Genomic DNA, 16,535 nt, shown 5'->3' with positions numbered 1-16,535 from the left:
TTTCTTGCCGGGCCTCAGTGATGCATCACTGCGAACCTTTGCCCTAATATCTAGGGAATTGGGACAAGTTATGTCCTTGTTGGTGCAGACTCGTCGCCAGGTTTGGCTTGCTCAGTCACCACTGTCGGAGACATGTCCTCAGTAGTGTGCCAGTCGAGCCAGGGGAGCTGTTTGGGGCAGCTGCCCTGGAGGCACAGGAGCGTGATGCCCAAGCTAGGCGGACCAGGCAGCAGCTCTCGGGTCTTCATAGGCCTGTGCCCACTCCCAGCAGGCCCAGGGGCCCAATAGCAGCCGCACTCAGCCACCAGCTTACAGTGGTGGTCTGCGGAGGTCCCAGCGGCCCTCTCAACCGCCTTCTAGGCAGCCTCGTGCCTCAGAGCCTTACCGGCGCCCCCCAAGCTCAGTTACTGGGCTGCCTGTACTTCTGACCCTTGGGTGGTTTCCACCTTAACCCAGGGGTACGAATTGCAGTTCCGTCCCTTAGCCTTCGGCCGGGTCAAAAGGACAGTTGTCAGCGATCCGGTGAAGGCCTTAGCTAGGGAGTTGCAGTAGTCTAGGCGTGAGATTACGAGAGCCTGGGCCAGAACCTGCGTCGCTTTCGGGGTCAGGTGGGGACGTATCCTCCTGATGTTGTAAAGCGTGTATCTGCAGCAGTGGGTTGTAGCAGTGATGTTTGCAGTGAAGGACAGTTTTTTATCTAGGATAACACCCAGATTCCTAGCAGTCTGAGTCGGGGAAACAACAGAGGTGCCGATGTTGATTGTTAGGTCAAGAGTGGGACAATCTTTTCCCGGAAGGAAAAGCAGTTCAGTCTTGTCAAGGTTGAGCTTGAGGTGGTGAGCAGACATCCACTGAGAGATGTCCGCTAGACAAGCAGAGATGCGTGCGACGACCTGGGTCTCTGAGCGGGGAAAGGACAGAATTAATTGGGTGTCGTCAGCGTAGCAGTGGTATGAAAAACCATGCGGGCTAATGACAGATCCGAGCGAGTTTGTGTACAAGGAGAAGAGGAGGGGACCAAGAACAGAGCCCTGAGGGACCCCTGTAGTTAATTGACAAGGGTCGGACTCGGACCCTCTCCAAGTTACCCTGTAGGTACGGTCTTTGAGGTATGAGGTGAGGAGGGAAAGTGCAGAGCCTGAAACTCCAAGTTCTTGGAGAGTGTGAAGGAGGATCTGATGATTCACCGTGTTGAATGCAGCAGACAGGTCCAGAAGGATGATGACAGAGGAGAGGGAGGCTGCTTTAGCCGTGTACAGTTGTTATTGGTACTCAAGCTGCGCATGCGTGCGATGGACATCTCCAGTGCTAAAGCACCGCCTCTGGCGGTCATCCGGGACTCATAGAACCGTAGTTACAGACGTAACTATCGATTTATGTTTAGCATAGGTTCGTTCATGATCTCTCACATCAGTGATAGTGATGACATCATTGCGAAATTATTAACCGAGTCATTTTCAAGATTGAGTTACAATGATAAATTGGAGTGGCAAAGGATCAGCTGCATGACCCGCCATTAAGTACTTCATCCAAAAGTAAAAGAAGATGGACTTTGTGTTTAAGTGATTTGATCATCAAAGGTAAGTCATTTTCAATGTGGGCCGCCGTGACGACTTAATTCATTTTTAATTGTTACATGGCTGTGGGTGCCCTGTCATGATAGGTGTTTATATAAATGGTGTTGTTTTGTGTGGTAGAGGGTCGCTATCATTGATGCGTTTTGCAACCCGGGCCGTTGTTTTGATATTCTGCTGAAGTATATGCTGTGACGTAATAACTCTTCTTTTTTTTTTAGGGAAGGGGGGGCTCAGAGTGCCTAGGTATAAAATTCACGGTTCGCCACTGCTATCCAAAAATCGTACAGTGAACATTAAGATGTTATTTGTTAGACACTTTTATCCAAAGCGACTTACAGTTCATACTCAATACTATGGGCAATCCCAGGGACACAACGACATGCTGACTGCAGTGGGGTTCGAACCTGTGACCTCCTGATCCGAACACCAACGCACAACCCACTCCCTTCCATTAACTGAGGCAAACCTTTTATGAGGAGATTGATTTGTCACTCTAGGGATAATTGTGCATGTTGTTGGCAATTTTTGGTTTGTTTATTTATTTATACATGTATTCAAATCAGCTGTGTGTGAATACAACCATGAAACCTTAAGGACCAGAAACAGATGATAAAGATTAATCATCAAAAATTAAATGTAATAAAAGGATGAATCACAGCTGCTTCAAAGACAATCTAGTTTGATGTTTTGTATATTTTGTCTATTATTGTACACCTCAAACGATGATTTCTTAGAAATTAAGAGACCTTTGAATTTAAAGGAATAGAAACAAGGAGGGAATCCCTGGACGTCCTGACTTGACTTGAAATATTAAGTTCTGACTCTTTTTCATCAGCTCCCATTTAATTTTTTTTTATTTATGTATTTCTCCTCAATCCTCTAAACATTTGTATTCCAACTATATACCTAAAAATAAAATCAAACATACTCGATCCCACAAAAAAAAAAAAATTCATGCAGCGCACACATATCTTGTTCATCTGAGTTAGTGTTCACATCCATACCAATTAGTCTCTGCATATATGACCACTGGCAAACTACACAATGTGATACGTGTAAATGAAGTGTGTATAGAGTGGTGTAATGACATGTGCGTGGCTAAAGGGAAGACATGGTGTTTTCATTAACAGACAACCTTAATACAAGTAAAAAGGTTAGAGTGACAGACAGCTGTCTTACCCAACTGACAGCCCACGTTCCAGTAGAACTGGGGGTTGAAATTGGACGAGTCGATGCGATAGGCTGAGGGATAAATCCGTGACAGCTGCCTCTGGTTAAAAGCCAGGAACTGTTCGGCTCTGTGATTGACCAGAGATTGCGCTCTGGTCTCGCTGAAGGACAGAACGTCACCTGGAGTGCCTGAAGGGTTACATGGGTTAGGGATGAGAAAATGTCTTTACGAAAAAGATTGCAATGTCCTTATTTGTTTGTGTGTGAAGGTGACAAAGCTTTGGTGTTTCACCTTGATTTAGGCACTCCTGTGAGGCAACAGAGTTGGTGAATACCACCAGGTTTGACAGATCTCTACTCAGTTTCATCGTCTTCCTCTTCCTTCCACCCCTAAAACAATTGCCAGATGACAGAAGACAATTGCAAGAGACGATAGAGGAGAGTGAGTGAGATCATGAACGATATATGAGACAGGTAAGGTAAGAAGACACGCACACACTCATATACCTGTTTAAGAATTTAGTGGCAAAAGCCAGGCAAGAGAGGATTGTCCATAAGGGAGGCAACTTGCAAACCCAAGGAAAGAGCATCAAAGGCAAAACGCCTAATAGGGACCAAAGCGCATGCAGTGTAACAAGACACAACGAATATACAACTTCACACACACATGCATACAAATCTTGCACAAAGACAGTCTGTCAGTCACATAGCCACTCAGAGGCATGCTTGTAGGATCTGCACTGTGACATGCATATATGAATATGCAAACAGAAACTGAGAGAACAAAGGGAGACAAAGGCTTTATACACAGGGAGTGACAGAGGGAGGAAAACACAGCTGGATTTCTATACTTCTTACTCAATGTTCACTCACACAGAAAAAGGAAAAACAGTATTCAGGTAGACTAAGAATGTGTGTGAAAGACAACTGTGATATATTTAAGGTGCAAATGGACTCAATTGGATTTTCTCCACCTTGATTGGAGAATCAGATCAGTTTTTATAACTGTGAATGGGACAACGAACATTGATCCTGCTGACAATGCTGATTTGAGTCTCTTTCATATATGAATAATGAATGGCACATGCATCTCAGTAATGATAGCACAGAGAGTATGTGTGGCAGTTATGTTGGATGTACACATGTTCTCATGACATCAGGGAAGATGGAGGATTGCAGCAGTAGAGGTTTTCAGTGGAGGTACTTTGATGTGGAACATTTTGGGTGCAATTCACCCAAAATACTGTATAGATGTTAAGTAACATTTTGAATATTTTTATCAAGAATTTCAATATTTGGCTTAAGGCCCTGTCACACTGTCCCGAAATTGACACCCGATGGACACACGATAAAGGAAATGTTCAAATTCGGCTGTGATCGTAGCAACATCGGGCCATTCGTGAGGGCATCTAAGCCATCGTATGACCGCCGGTGGAGTTTCTCAGGCTCCGGCAGCACACGAATTCAACACGAAAATGAACCTTCGCAAGGTCCTTCGGCAATTTTTTGGCATGCCAAAGATTTTGCCTCCGCTCACGAAGTTGCTGCCGGAGCCTGAGAAACTCCGCCGGAGGTCATACGATGGCTTAAGATGCCCTCACGAATGGCCCGATGTTGCTACGATCACAGCCGAATTTGAACATTTCCTTTATCGTGTGTCCATCGGGTTGTTTTATTGCACAACAAAATCATGTAAATATATTATGTAAATAACCCAATTTGTGTTCTGTGAAACTAAAAAGGATATAATATATTATTTTGAAGGACAGTTGACAGGAAATTGTTGTTGTTATGGAAACAACATTACGGAGAAAACGTAATATTTTCTACATATAAAGACGGATAAAGTAAAGAACAAAGTCTGAAGATATCAGTACAGTATCATAGTACTGTAACATAATTGTTTTGGTACTTTCATTGTAGTTGTATGTCTTAAATGTAATGTAAATGTTGCCTTCGTGTGTGGTTCGGGGCCATCTTCGTGCGAAATTCACAATTCCATATTCGTGTGTCCATCGGGTGTCAATTTCGGGACAGTGTGACAGGGCCTTTAACAATTGTGATATCGCCATTACGATGTATTCATTATTTATTATTTAGACATTTCATTTTTAGGAAGGATATTGAGTGATTGGTTACGCTTTTTTGTATTAAATACAATAATATTATATGCAAAAATATAATACTACCAGTGGTCGGTTTGCATGATTGGGATTTTTACTCTTAATACTTTCAGGTACCAATGTGTTTCCCCAAAAATTTGAAAGCAGACATTTTTCTTGAGAACTTTAAGTATATTATTAGAGTTGTGTTGGTTATTTTACTAAATAAATGATCTTAAACTTTTAAGTCACTGAAAACATAAAAATGTTTTGAAGTTAAATGCAAAAAAAATAAAGATTCAATATAGTAGCCATGTCAGAAAAACTATTTTTGACTACATATATTATGCAGGAAACACCGCTTTGAGCCACCATCATAATTTAATTGATGCTGATTGACCTGTCTTTGGTCTTATGCACTTGAGGGTCATTTTACTAAAGTAACCTGATAAATCAAAGCAGTCCAAAAGTATACAATATTCAATGTAAGCAGGGAGTCATGATAGAGTAAGGCTTGCAGAGTGAACACAGCTTCAGTTACTGTAAATGTGTCGAAGGTGATACATGAAAGCAGAAGGGGTCAATTCCAATCAGGCTTTCTCTTATTTGCATTCAGTGTAAGCTCTGGGCTTTGACTCCATTTTTCTTTCCCTCACACAAACACAACTGAATGCTGAAGAAGCTTTAGCTTGCATGCCACTGATGCCCTGCAGCCCTGAAGCAGTCAGCAACCATCAAACCTCCCAGTACTCAGGGATTGTCAGTGTTTTGGTATAGCAGGTCAAAGGTCACCTGTTGAACTGTCCTCCGGCCTCCCTCCTGGTCCCAGTCTCCTGAACATCCTCCTCTTTGTCCACGCTTTGGCATGACAGCCTGGATTTGGAGTGTCTCTGAGCAATGGACACACATAGGAATAAATAAACAAGCAAACAAAATACAATGAAAGTTGTATTACTGGTTGGAAAGCAGAATAGCATTGCCTATATCCTTGTCTTCAGTTATAATCCTGATACTGTTTTAAATACACATCATACCTGACACTGCCCACACACAAACTCGCAGTAAGAGTTTGTAAGTGGACAAGGGTGGTTGATAATGTATCCTAGTATGTGTTTCTATTCTATTCATTCGAAGTATTGTTATTGTAGTAGCAGTTTGAATGTGTGGTTGTGCACGTTAGTGGGTGTTTTAGGTAAAACACATGTAATTATAGCAAGTGTATATTTGATGAAGTGCGCGTTTTTTTGTTGAGAGAAGCAACATCTCTATTAGGCTAAAGTGGAGTTGAGGAGAGGATGAGGGTTGCAATAATTACAGGGTTTAGGCTGGATGCCAACAGATTACACACACACACACACACACACACACACACACACACACACACACACACACACACACACACACACACACACACACACACACACACACACACACACACACACATATACATACGTGGGAGGACACAAAATATGCAAAGAGGGAGGCTTTAAAGTATGAAGAGGAGATGTGAGGTTGTATAGGAAGGTCAAATAGATTGAGGAAGAAATTCTCCGTGGGAAATAACCAGGCTGAAAAATGATATTAAACATTGACATGTAAACCTATATTGTAGTGTGAAATAATGAAAAACACACCACAAACGTACCATAGAAAGGATCTAAATCACGACAGTACATACTTAAGATCTGCATGTGTAATTCACAGGTATGCGTCACAAACAGGAAGACTAGGGTGTCAGTCTAAATGATCATCCTACTACCTACTACAGGCCGAAGATAACACTACATAGGGTGCTAATATTTATATGCATATGTTTATGTCATGGTATATTTATCTACAGGAGAACAGTGGGGAGGCTTTCTTTTCTTCTTCCCATAAGTGGAGTTCAGCCTAAGGGACACATCACACTCAAGTTTGAAATAGAAACTTAGTGGCCAGTTTAATGGCAACTCACAATAGCCATTTCAGATCTCACACAAGTACATAAAGAATCAAACCAGCTCTCTTTCCATGCTACTCACCTTCTGTTTGAGCGTCGTGAGTAAGGATCTGCTTTGAGATTTCTTCAGAACCCCTTTGGAGCCCTAAAGACAAGAAAAACACATCCACAGATTGATATGTGTGTTTGGGTGTGTGCTTGTTTACAATATTATGTGTGGATCATTTGATGTGCATCTAATCAAAACCACATTAGCACCCAGCAAGACAGTTAAACCCTAAAGCTCAATAGCTGGAGGGGCTGCATCAGAAATCAGCCAATAAAGCACAGCAAAGCTGAAAAACTGAGTGGGTGAAAAAGAAGAAAAAGAGAAAATGTGAAAGGGATATTACAGTAGGAGAGACAGAAAGGACTGTCTTTAGAGACAGAATGAAGTAGAGGGGATCACCAACACCCAGCACATAAAAATAGATGTCAGGAAACTGAATCCTCTAAAAATAGCACAAGAAGCAAGCAGGGAAATTAAATATTAAGTAACACTGCAGATATTTAGTTTCTCATCACTTTCAGGCTGCTTTGACATGCTTTAGATAAAACACACAGCAGTCTTGACTCACTATTTAGTATGTATTCAGTGCATGTGTTTGACCTGTGAGTGGTGCATTAACCAGCCAAACCCTTTATGTTCTCCCTTTCCCTCTGTGACTAATACCATGGCCTAGTTTTACATCACCCCCCCCCCCCCCCCTCTTCACTCTTTCTTCTCCTCATCTGTTGACGAGTATTAGTCTGCTCCGTATGCAGCTCCACACTTTTCCTTTTAGTACCTGCCGCAGGTTCTTCTGAAGGCCCTGATGCGTAGCCCGGAGCAGAGCACGGATGCTGAAACTATCTGTGTCTTCCTTGTCTCCGATTCGAGATTCTTTCAGTAGAGAGTCCAGTTTCTTTCTGATATCAGACTCCACCTGGTGATTACCGTTCCCCTGTGAGAAAAAGGAGGAAATGTGTTAAAACAGGGATGGAGAAAGAGCTAGGCAAGATATCGAGCAGAGGTTGTTTTAAGAAAGGTGCAAAGACACATATATTAACAGCAAGTGATGCAGAGGAGTGTCATTTTGGACACTCATTATCACCCATGCAAAGCATCTGACACCAGCATCACCTTTTGGCAAGAAAAGTAACTAGAGAAACAGTTTGAAAAGTATAGCAGTAGGAATAGAGATGTGCGCCACCTACTGTACAGGTAAATAAAATAAAAACAACATTTTGACTCCTGATCCACCTTTTTTACCAGTAATGAGACATCCAGTTAACACAAGCTGCCTTGCCTTTCCTTTGATTATCTAATATGCACAACATTAGATTTTAGTGTCACTTTGCTTATTTAACCAAAAGCTTCTTTTTTTTTAGCTACAAATTGACGTATCTTGTAAAATGTAAAATTCTTACTTTCACTAAAGAGACTTCAAATCCCTTCAGTGTTTTATACTTCTCTTTCTATATAACAACCAGTAGTGAGTAGAAAAATGTAAATAGAAATGTCAGTTTTTTGGCATAATATAGAGTACTGCTAGGCTACATAAGTTACTCTTAAATTAGCCTGTGTGCACTGTTGGACAAAAGCTATATCCCACTATAAATGAAACATTAGCGGTGACTGCTGTGAAACTGGTTTAATGAGCGCAATACAAAACCTCTCATCAGTGGAAACCTGCCACCACCATTTCAAAATGGCAATGATCATCCAAAGTGGCATCTGCGCATTATGCCTTCAGCTAAATATTGGAAGAGTGATGCCATATTGTGTTACACAATGCACCATCTGGAGAATAAGTGAGTGTTTTCCTGTTTTAAATGTGGTGAGGAGGACCCTGGCACTACTGTATCACGGAATAAATAAACAGGATTAAAAATGACTATTATAAATGGCACAAGGAACGTCTATCAATAAAAGAAAAACAGCAAGATTAAATGCTTGCAATTACTTAACATTTATGTCTGCACCACTAAGCTTTGATCCTTCCGAAAAATGACTGCAATGATGATCAATAAAACTTTACAAGTACCGACATAACTACCCAATTACTGAAGACATTACGTAGAGCACAACAATGTCATTAACATTCCATTATCTCATTACTGTTTGCGGCGCCTGTATGTGGAGGACGGGGGTTTGACTCTCTCACATTAGTTCCTGACAAGCTAAAATGAATATTAGATAATAGATTTTGTCTGTGACTTTACAAATGTTTAATGATTTGCCGAAGCAGCACTTAAATAATTGTTCACATTTATTGGAGGATACATTTTACTCATTCAAATGATTTAAGTGCTTTTCTGGATTCAACAGCATGAAAGACAGAGTAAGGGCTCTGTGAAAGGTAAGCAAAAGGCATATTGCAGCCGTTAGGCACTTTCCATGATAGACGCAAAAAAAAATCTAATTATAAAGACATAAGCCTAACATTTAGTAGCACAACTGGCCTGATGAAAACTCATTGAAAACATCAAAGTGTGAGGTAACCTGTCTGTTTGTTGGTGTTAATGTGCTTGTTTGTGTGCACATATTATGAAATCTAAAGTCTTCTCTCTTACATTGCTACTCTTAAGCTTGAAGTCGTCCTCAATTTCATCAGCGCTGTCATCATCAGACACTTCCCCTTCCTCGGCGTCCGCAGACAGATAGGCAGGGAGACTTTTCCCCTACACAGAGAGAGGACAGACAAACACATGAGAGGAGAGTGGACAAACATACATTTGACCCATGTACATGTCTTAGATCCTTGCTCGTCTCCAATATATACTAGGACGCCCACACAGGTTGAACCTATAACATAGTCCAAGAATAACACAGAAGAATGCAGCATATTCACTCAGATATTCACCAAAGTGCACACAAGCCTTTGCAAACAAAATGCACCTTAAAGTGATTTCCCGTTATGTGTTTTTTTTCCCAGGACTGCCACAAATACACACACGAGAGCACAAAGCACACCGTAGTGCACACACAAACACACACAATTCTACAATAAGCTACTGATTTTCTTAGAAGCTCCCTGTGCAGCTCTTTCAGCAGAGAGGAAGCACATTAGTGAGCCATTCTGAAAGTGTGAGTGGGAGTCGAGATTTTCTAAGCTTCTCTCAAAATCAATGGCAGATTCCGAGCTTCCCGCATCTCAATGAGTGTCTCACAGGGTGACGCCACCACCCTCGTGTTTTTACTACTGCCCCAGGTAGTCTATCCCTGTCGTTTATTTCTATCTGTGACTGTCAAAAACCCTAACGCCACTTTTCCTTCTCCTGTGACTCTCTGGTCTCCACCAAAGGATGGATAGAAGTCAAAGGCTCTCAAAAGAGGGAAAAGAGGAGGATTAAAGAAAGGGGGGAAGACTTTTAGAGGAGTAAAGGGCTTTATAAATCAATAATGCTCTTTTACTTTGTATACATCTGGTTGGGGAAAAGCAAAAGCTCCTTTTTTCCTCATGTAACAAAGTATCCTTTCTTCACGTTACAGATAAAGTCAGTTGTATATTGGTTCTTAAAAAAAATATCAAATAAAAGGTGATAGAGTTGCCCATCAAAGTGCTCCCTATCTCTTTGTATCAATAACTTGTCCTTTGCTGGAGGATAAGGATCTTCTGGGTCTAAAACCATCCAAGTGATATTAAACAAAATCATATCAACAGATCAAGGCAAGGCAAGTTTATTTATATAGCACCTTTCAACACAAGGCAATTCAAAGTGCTTTGATCATCAGATAAGATCATCAAGCTATGCACCTGTCCTGCCTTTCGGGATTACAATGTTTTGCGAGCTTTATTTCCACTGCTGTGAGTCAAATAAAGAAAGATAATAATAATCATAATAATAATATAAAAGGATTATCTTTTTCCTCTACTTCTGACCTTATTAAAACCTTGTGTAAAAAAAGTTGACATTCAAATGGAAATGTTCAGACAGAATAATATCAAAATAACCCTCATTGACTGATGGTAAGGGAAAGAACAGGAACCACCTTTTTTCTTAAGTTTAACTTTTTGATTTAGTTTCTTAGCAGGGATTTGAGACATAAAGGACTGTTTCTGTAGCAGTGTATGTTTCATGTTGTTTGAATAAGTCTTTAGTTATCTACTTATTGTGGTTCATTTCAGAATTGACAAAAATATAAAATGCAATAAGTCGCTCAATCATCATATGCCGGCATCTCGTCCTTCCCTCCTTCTCCCTTTATGAGTAATACAATGACCTAGATTTGACCTCACTTTCTCCTCTTCTTTCGCTTCATCTGTTTATTGGCAATAATTAGCCGTCCTGCAGTGCCTCTCCCACTTTTCATCGTCAGTGCAGCAAGACACATGAAGTAAAATATGGAGGGATAACGAGTGCTCCGCTTTCTTCACTGAAATAAAAGGAAGGAAACTGAGCCGTGCAATAAAGATGTTTCAATTTGCAAGTGCAGTTGACAGACTGGGCATATTTCAAATTTGCTACTTATTCATTCATTTGAAGACATGAATTGTCACTCCCCCATAATATCCATAAATGAGTTCTTACTTTGATGAGGATCTTGCCCTGCAGGCTCTGAGGACTGGGTAATGTTTTTGAGTCCCTGCTCAGGGCATCTCTCACGTCCAGTTTGTCTCCAAAGATTTCTCGCAGGTACTGAGCAATCTTCTTCTGCTGCTGGATGCTACAGTGGTTCTCTATGGACAGAATTACTGGGTACCTGAACAAATTATCAAAATACATATTCAGATTTCCATGAATTAAATTAAAACCTGTCAACATTTAAAAAATGTGTCTTAAATTCAGCCGTAGAGTAAACATGAAAAATAAAGGAGGTAGCAGGTTAATGATCTGTGTGCTAGTGTGTGTCTGGTGTGTGTTTGTGTGTGAGTACATGCGTGTGTGTGTATATATATGTGTGTGTGTTTTTAAAAAGGTGACATGACTTGTGGCCACACGGCAGAGCAGCTCAAATGCCAGGTTTGTCAGACTGACAGCTCTCCCTCAGGGAACGCAGCCCTGCTCTCACCTCCAACTCTGATCCACATATCACACGCACACACACACACACACACACACACGCACACACTCTGCCGGAGACAAAAAGAGATAACAGAGGGACGGACATCCAGGAGGAGCTTGTCTCAGGTGAAGGAGAGTGTGTGCTTGTGTGTGTGTGTGTGTGTGTGTGTGTGTGTGTGTGTGTGTGTCTGTGTGTGTGTGTGTGTGCGTGCGTGCGTGCGTGCGTGCGTGCGTGCGTGCGTGCGTGCGTGCGTGCGTGTGTGTGTGTGTGTGTGTGTGTGTGTGTGTGTGTGTGCGTGTGTTATTGAGCAGAGACTCGCTCCATTTCAATACAGGCCAGCAGCCATTAATCATATTAACAGGTGGCACTGATGATAAAACATCAGCTGAATGTAAAAGCCAGCAGAGTGGGGATCGAGATGTGAGATACATCATATTTAATTTCTTAACACGTTCTGCCTGTCAGAATTATTATTACAGATTACTATTGATTATTACTTAAGAGTTTACAGGTATTTCCTAATAAGCAAGTTTTAATATTTTCTTTTGGGAACCCTAATTTAACAATTGTTTCATTTAATGTTGTTCCGGTGTCTTTATTTTGCTTCCTATTACTGATTGATCTGTGACTGACTGCATTGAAATTAAAGCTTTTAAAGCATTTGGGTAAACAACCATATTATTGTGTAGAGAATTTACAGAGAATGATGAGAAAATGTAATATTATATAACATTATACAAAAAAAACAGCCTTAATTATTTTTGGTCAAACTTCCCACAAGCTAATGCCAAATGTATTTTTACACTTTAGTTTATTTACATAAATCTAATCAAGTCCAACACTGTCTGCATTTTTGAAGTAAAAAAATGGTTACATAACACAGGTGATGTACTTATAAGTAGCTGCAATAGATGCCGAAGCGAGCCAATGTGGCAGCAAGAAGCTGCATCATACACCACTTTGTTTTGGTAATGTTGGAGCTAGCAGAGAGAAACAGTGGCTCCTCGGGGAGCGAGAGGAAACACTGCTGAGCAGATGGTTCAGTAATACTGTAGGTGCTAATTGCAGCCAGGAAACTCAGTGTTCTCTGAAACATGGCTGGACAATTTTTGCTATTTTTTTGGTAAACCTTTGGGGGAAACCTTCAATCAAAAGTAAATATATAATTTTATAACAGGAACATTTTTAGTTTAAGACTAGTCTCATGAGAAACAATTTAGTTTGTCAGCTTTTCTTATGAGCCAGCTGATGTTATTATGTCTCACTCTGGACCATAAAGCAACACACTAAAACAAAAGAAAACAACATACAATCAATAATACATGTCAGAGAAATACTGTATTGTGCCGTTGGTCCAGAAGAAAATAGCATTATTTGCTCTTCTGAATGTCAACCAGAAATGATGCTTCAGCAGATTTATATGAGTGAGTAAACTGAAGGAGAAATCAGTAAAATGGCATTTCGATTTGGCATTCTCAGACAGTTTCTCCCTTTACAATACCTAGGGGAAAATGGAAGTGTCTGGTTCCCATTAAACATTTACACAAACACACACCAACACACACTTCTATACAGTAGTGTCTAATAGTGTCTTTCTGGATATCATAAATGGTACCATTATTGTCCTTGTCCATTCATGCCAATGGAGTGGTGCAGGGATGTGAACTTTTTGTATACTAATAGGGAACTTAGCATTGCACTGGTTCCCTATGCAAATAACATTTGGGTTTTTCAATTGCATTTTGCAGAGAATATGCTCTGCAGCAAAATAAATTGAGGATAGATAAATTAGACGATACTTAGATCAATGCTCTGGAAGAGAAGATAGTTCATGTTAACGGCAGTAAACAAACAACATTATAACACACACACACACACACACACACACACACTGTGTTGTTGACTCACTGGTTATTAATGAAGGCATATTTATTGATGGTCGCTATGACAGACTTGAACGGTATCTTGGAGGTCAGAGTGTATCCGTGTTGGACCATCGGCTCTCCATCAGGTCCGTCCCAACAGTCCACTGCAGGGGAAAACAGGAGACATGATGCATGAATAAAACAGTGTGGTGTGTTATAGTCTCCGTCTCTTTTCTCTGTTCAGCTTTGAATATAAAGAAGACAGTCAATTTGATCTCTCAGCTTTTATATATTCTACTAACGAACACTGTCAATCAAAGACATGTTCAAGCAATAGCACAGTGACCATCAACTGGCAGTGCGCAGGCCACATCCGGCCCGCCAGACATACTGTGGCGTAAAAAAAATAAAATATAAATAAATAAAGTGAGAAAGTTGCATGCTTTGTGATATGATGATGCCTCAGATTGTACTCTTTTGCAACAGCGGCCGTTTCAATGCAGATAAGGCAAACAGGTGTAGCCTTATTGAACGATGGCATGATGAATGCGTTTTTATCCGTCCATTCCTCATTAAAACGGTGGTTTTCCACGTCAACTTTACGCTTGAGGCTCTTTGACAGTGACATTTGCGTGCCTGGCAAACAATTTTCTTATATCCTGCAACCGTTTCCCACCAATCAGGACACGGTATGAATAAAAAAGTTGATTCCTTTCCCTGCCAATCAGGACTGCTTTCAGTTTTATTAACCCGGATACAGGCTTGTAAAAAAAGATAATTTTTTCAATAAAGTGAACATATTAATCAAATATATATATATAAATATATATATATAATTTAGTATGATTTATATATAAATATATATATAAATCTCTGGCCCCCGAAAGTGTCTCTTGGATTAATTTTGGCCCTTGGACAAATGTAGTTGGTGACCTCTGCAATAGCATGTGCAAGATTGTGCTTCTGTGTTTTTTTTTCAGAGATACTGCGACTTTAGGCTGGTTTCAAATTGTATTACCAAACATTAATACAGTAAAATAGGTGTTAAGTTTCAATTTAAAAACAGTATAAAGTGTCCCAAATTGCTAAGCAGTACACATTCCTAACAGTGATGGTTTTATACCACTTTGAACAGAAATGTATCATTTTATATAGGGTGTAACAGGAATAATCCTAGTTATAAATCAGCTTGTCAAATAAAAAATGTAGTTTTCCACAGCAGACATTTTGACAGGGTATAGCAGGAAAAGCAGCTAATAACTTGAACAATGATAGCTCTGCTCTATTTAAGTGTCCCAGTAAGCCATGATAGTGTGACAGTGATGCACGATCACAGATACCACTATATAGAATTCAGCTGTGCTAAATGTTTTTATTTGCACCTGTGTTTTTCCCACTGCAACATGTCAAAATGTCTGCTGTGGAAAGGCTTATGCGCAGTCAGATTAGCCACGCATGGCGTCCATATTGTAGTGCAGATGTTCGCTCACCTTCTACGCAGCGGCAGCCGGACTGCAGCACCCAGGCATACATGTCGGTCTTGGAGTGGGAGAGAAGCTGGTCTCCAGTCAGGTATGTGTTATGAGAGGAGGCGATGAAATAGTTACAAAGAGGCTGGTCCATGTCTTGGTTCACCTCGTGGTGCAAAGGGTTGAAAATGTCACACGTTGGACTGCGCATGAAACTTGTAAAACCTAAAGGAAAATACAAATGTATTGTTAAATATATATGTGGAATCACATCAGGGATTCTAAAGCATTTAGCTTAGTTCAATCATAGTTTATTGCTTTGGACATTTAATCAAGTGAACTACATAGGCTCACCATCATCTGTTTATGGCAGTGCTGTTTGTTGTCTGTTAGAATTTAGTACAGACTGGTCAACATAATAATTTTATCTTTTAGCCTTGTTAGCATACAGATGATAGATTTAAGTTGAATTACACAGAGGGCCAGTAGAATTGCTGAGGACTCTCTGCCTTGCAGATGCAGAGGTGAAGCAAAGTGTTTGTCAAAACATTGTTTGTCGTGCTGTTATCAGAGTGGCACCTACAATATCTCTCTTCATTTGCATGATGATCTCTCTGGGAAAATACCAAGGATGACAGACAAGCACAGTGTAACCACAGCACACTGGTTTCGAACCAGAGTGGTGAGGTTTAGAACCTCTCGATGGCAGATATTCTTCAAACAGCCAACTTGTTTTAGGTGGTACGGAGTGGAGGGGAGTGGGAAGAAAGAAAGCATCCTTTTATCCAGAGAGGAGGGATACAAATGAGACAAGAATACCAAGATCATGGAAAATCAGAAAATAGGCCAGAGAGCAGAAAACGAAAAGAAGAAGACTGTGGAAAAGCACACTGCCAAGAGGAAACTGAAAAATGTGACGCAAAAAGGCCCATGTGAAAGATATTGATCAGACTGGTCACGCAATATTATCACCATGATGGTTCAAATACTGTAAGTAACAGCTCATCACACTGTAAAAAAAATCCTCTGCTTAGACATTACTGTCACATCTGTCCACAATGCAAGTAAAAAACACATTTCTGGCCTGCAGACATATTGGTCTGATCAGTCAGACACACACAGTGTTAGCCTTCATGCCCCCAACAACAAGATTAGTCTCACCCTTGCTGCTCCCCTCTCATCTCCTCTCCATATTCCCTCCCCTCATGTCTGTCACACTGTCATTTTTTTCTTCCACCGCCCTCATTCTGACTTCCCAATTTCTCACAAAGGCCACCCTGCTCAATCCTCCTTCATAAACTCACCCTTTAGTTGCGTGTGGTATTACTTAAAACAGCTCTCAGAGATGAACAACATTCTTTTATCATTTTCAGAATTGATCTTT

At 40.7% G+C, this 16,535-nt stretch overlaps 1 protein-coding gene across 2 annotated transcripts in view; it reads right to left on the bottom strand.

Moving 5' to 3' along the window:
* plch1 (phospholipase C, eta 1) overlaps positions 1-16,535 on the bottom strand; it is a 77,008-nt gene that overhangs the window by 16,770 nt on the left and 43,703 nt on the right. For both annotated transcript variants that reach the window (XM_071205152.1, XM_034098020.2), the window contains 9 exons: positions 15,173-15,376; positions 13,726-13,846; positions 11,343-11,514; positions 9,384-9,491; positions 7,616-7,771; positions 6,871-6,933; positions 5,642-5,739; positions 3,040-3,137; positions 2,757-2,936 (listed from right to left, as the gene is read on the bottom strand). In XM_071205152.1, the coding sequence (XP_071061253.1) occupies positions 2,757-2,936; positions 3,040-3,137; positions 5,642-5,739; positions 6,871-6,933; positions 7,616-7,771; positions 9,384-9,491; positions 11,343-11,514; positions 13,726-13,846; positions 15,173-15,376 (1,200 nt within the window). The remainder of the gene's footprint in view (positions 1-2,756; positions 2,937-3,039; positions 3,138-5,641; positions 5,740-6,870; positions 6,934-7,615; positions 7,772-9,383; positions 9,492-11,342; positions 11,515-13,725; positions 13,847-15,172; positions 15,377-16,535) is intronic.

This window comes from Pseudochaenichthys georgianus, chromosome 13 (genome assembly GCF_902827115.2).
Source record: "Pseudochaenichthys georgianus chromosome 13, fPseGeo1.2, whole genome shotgun sequence".
Classification (NCBI taxonomy): domain Eukaryota; kingdom Metazoa; phylum Chordata; class Actinopteri; order Perciformes; family Channichthyidae; genus Pseudochaenichthys; species Pseudochaenichthys georgianus.
The sequence above is the reverse complement of the archived record's forward strand: the minus strand, read 5'-3'. Positions and strand labels throughout refer to the sequence as shown.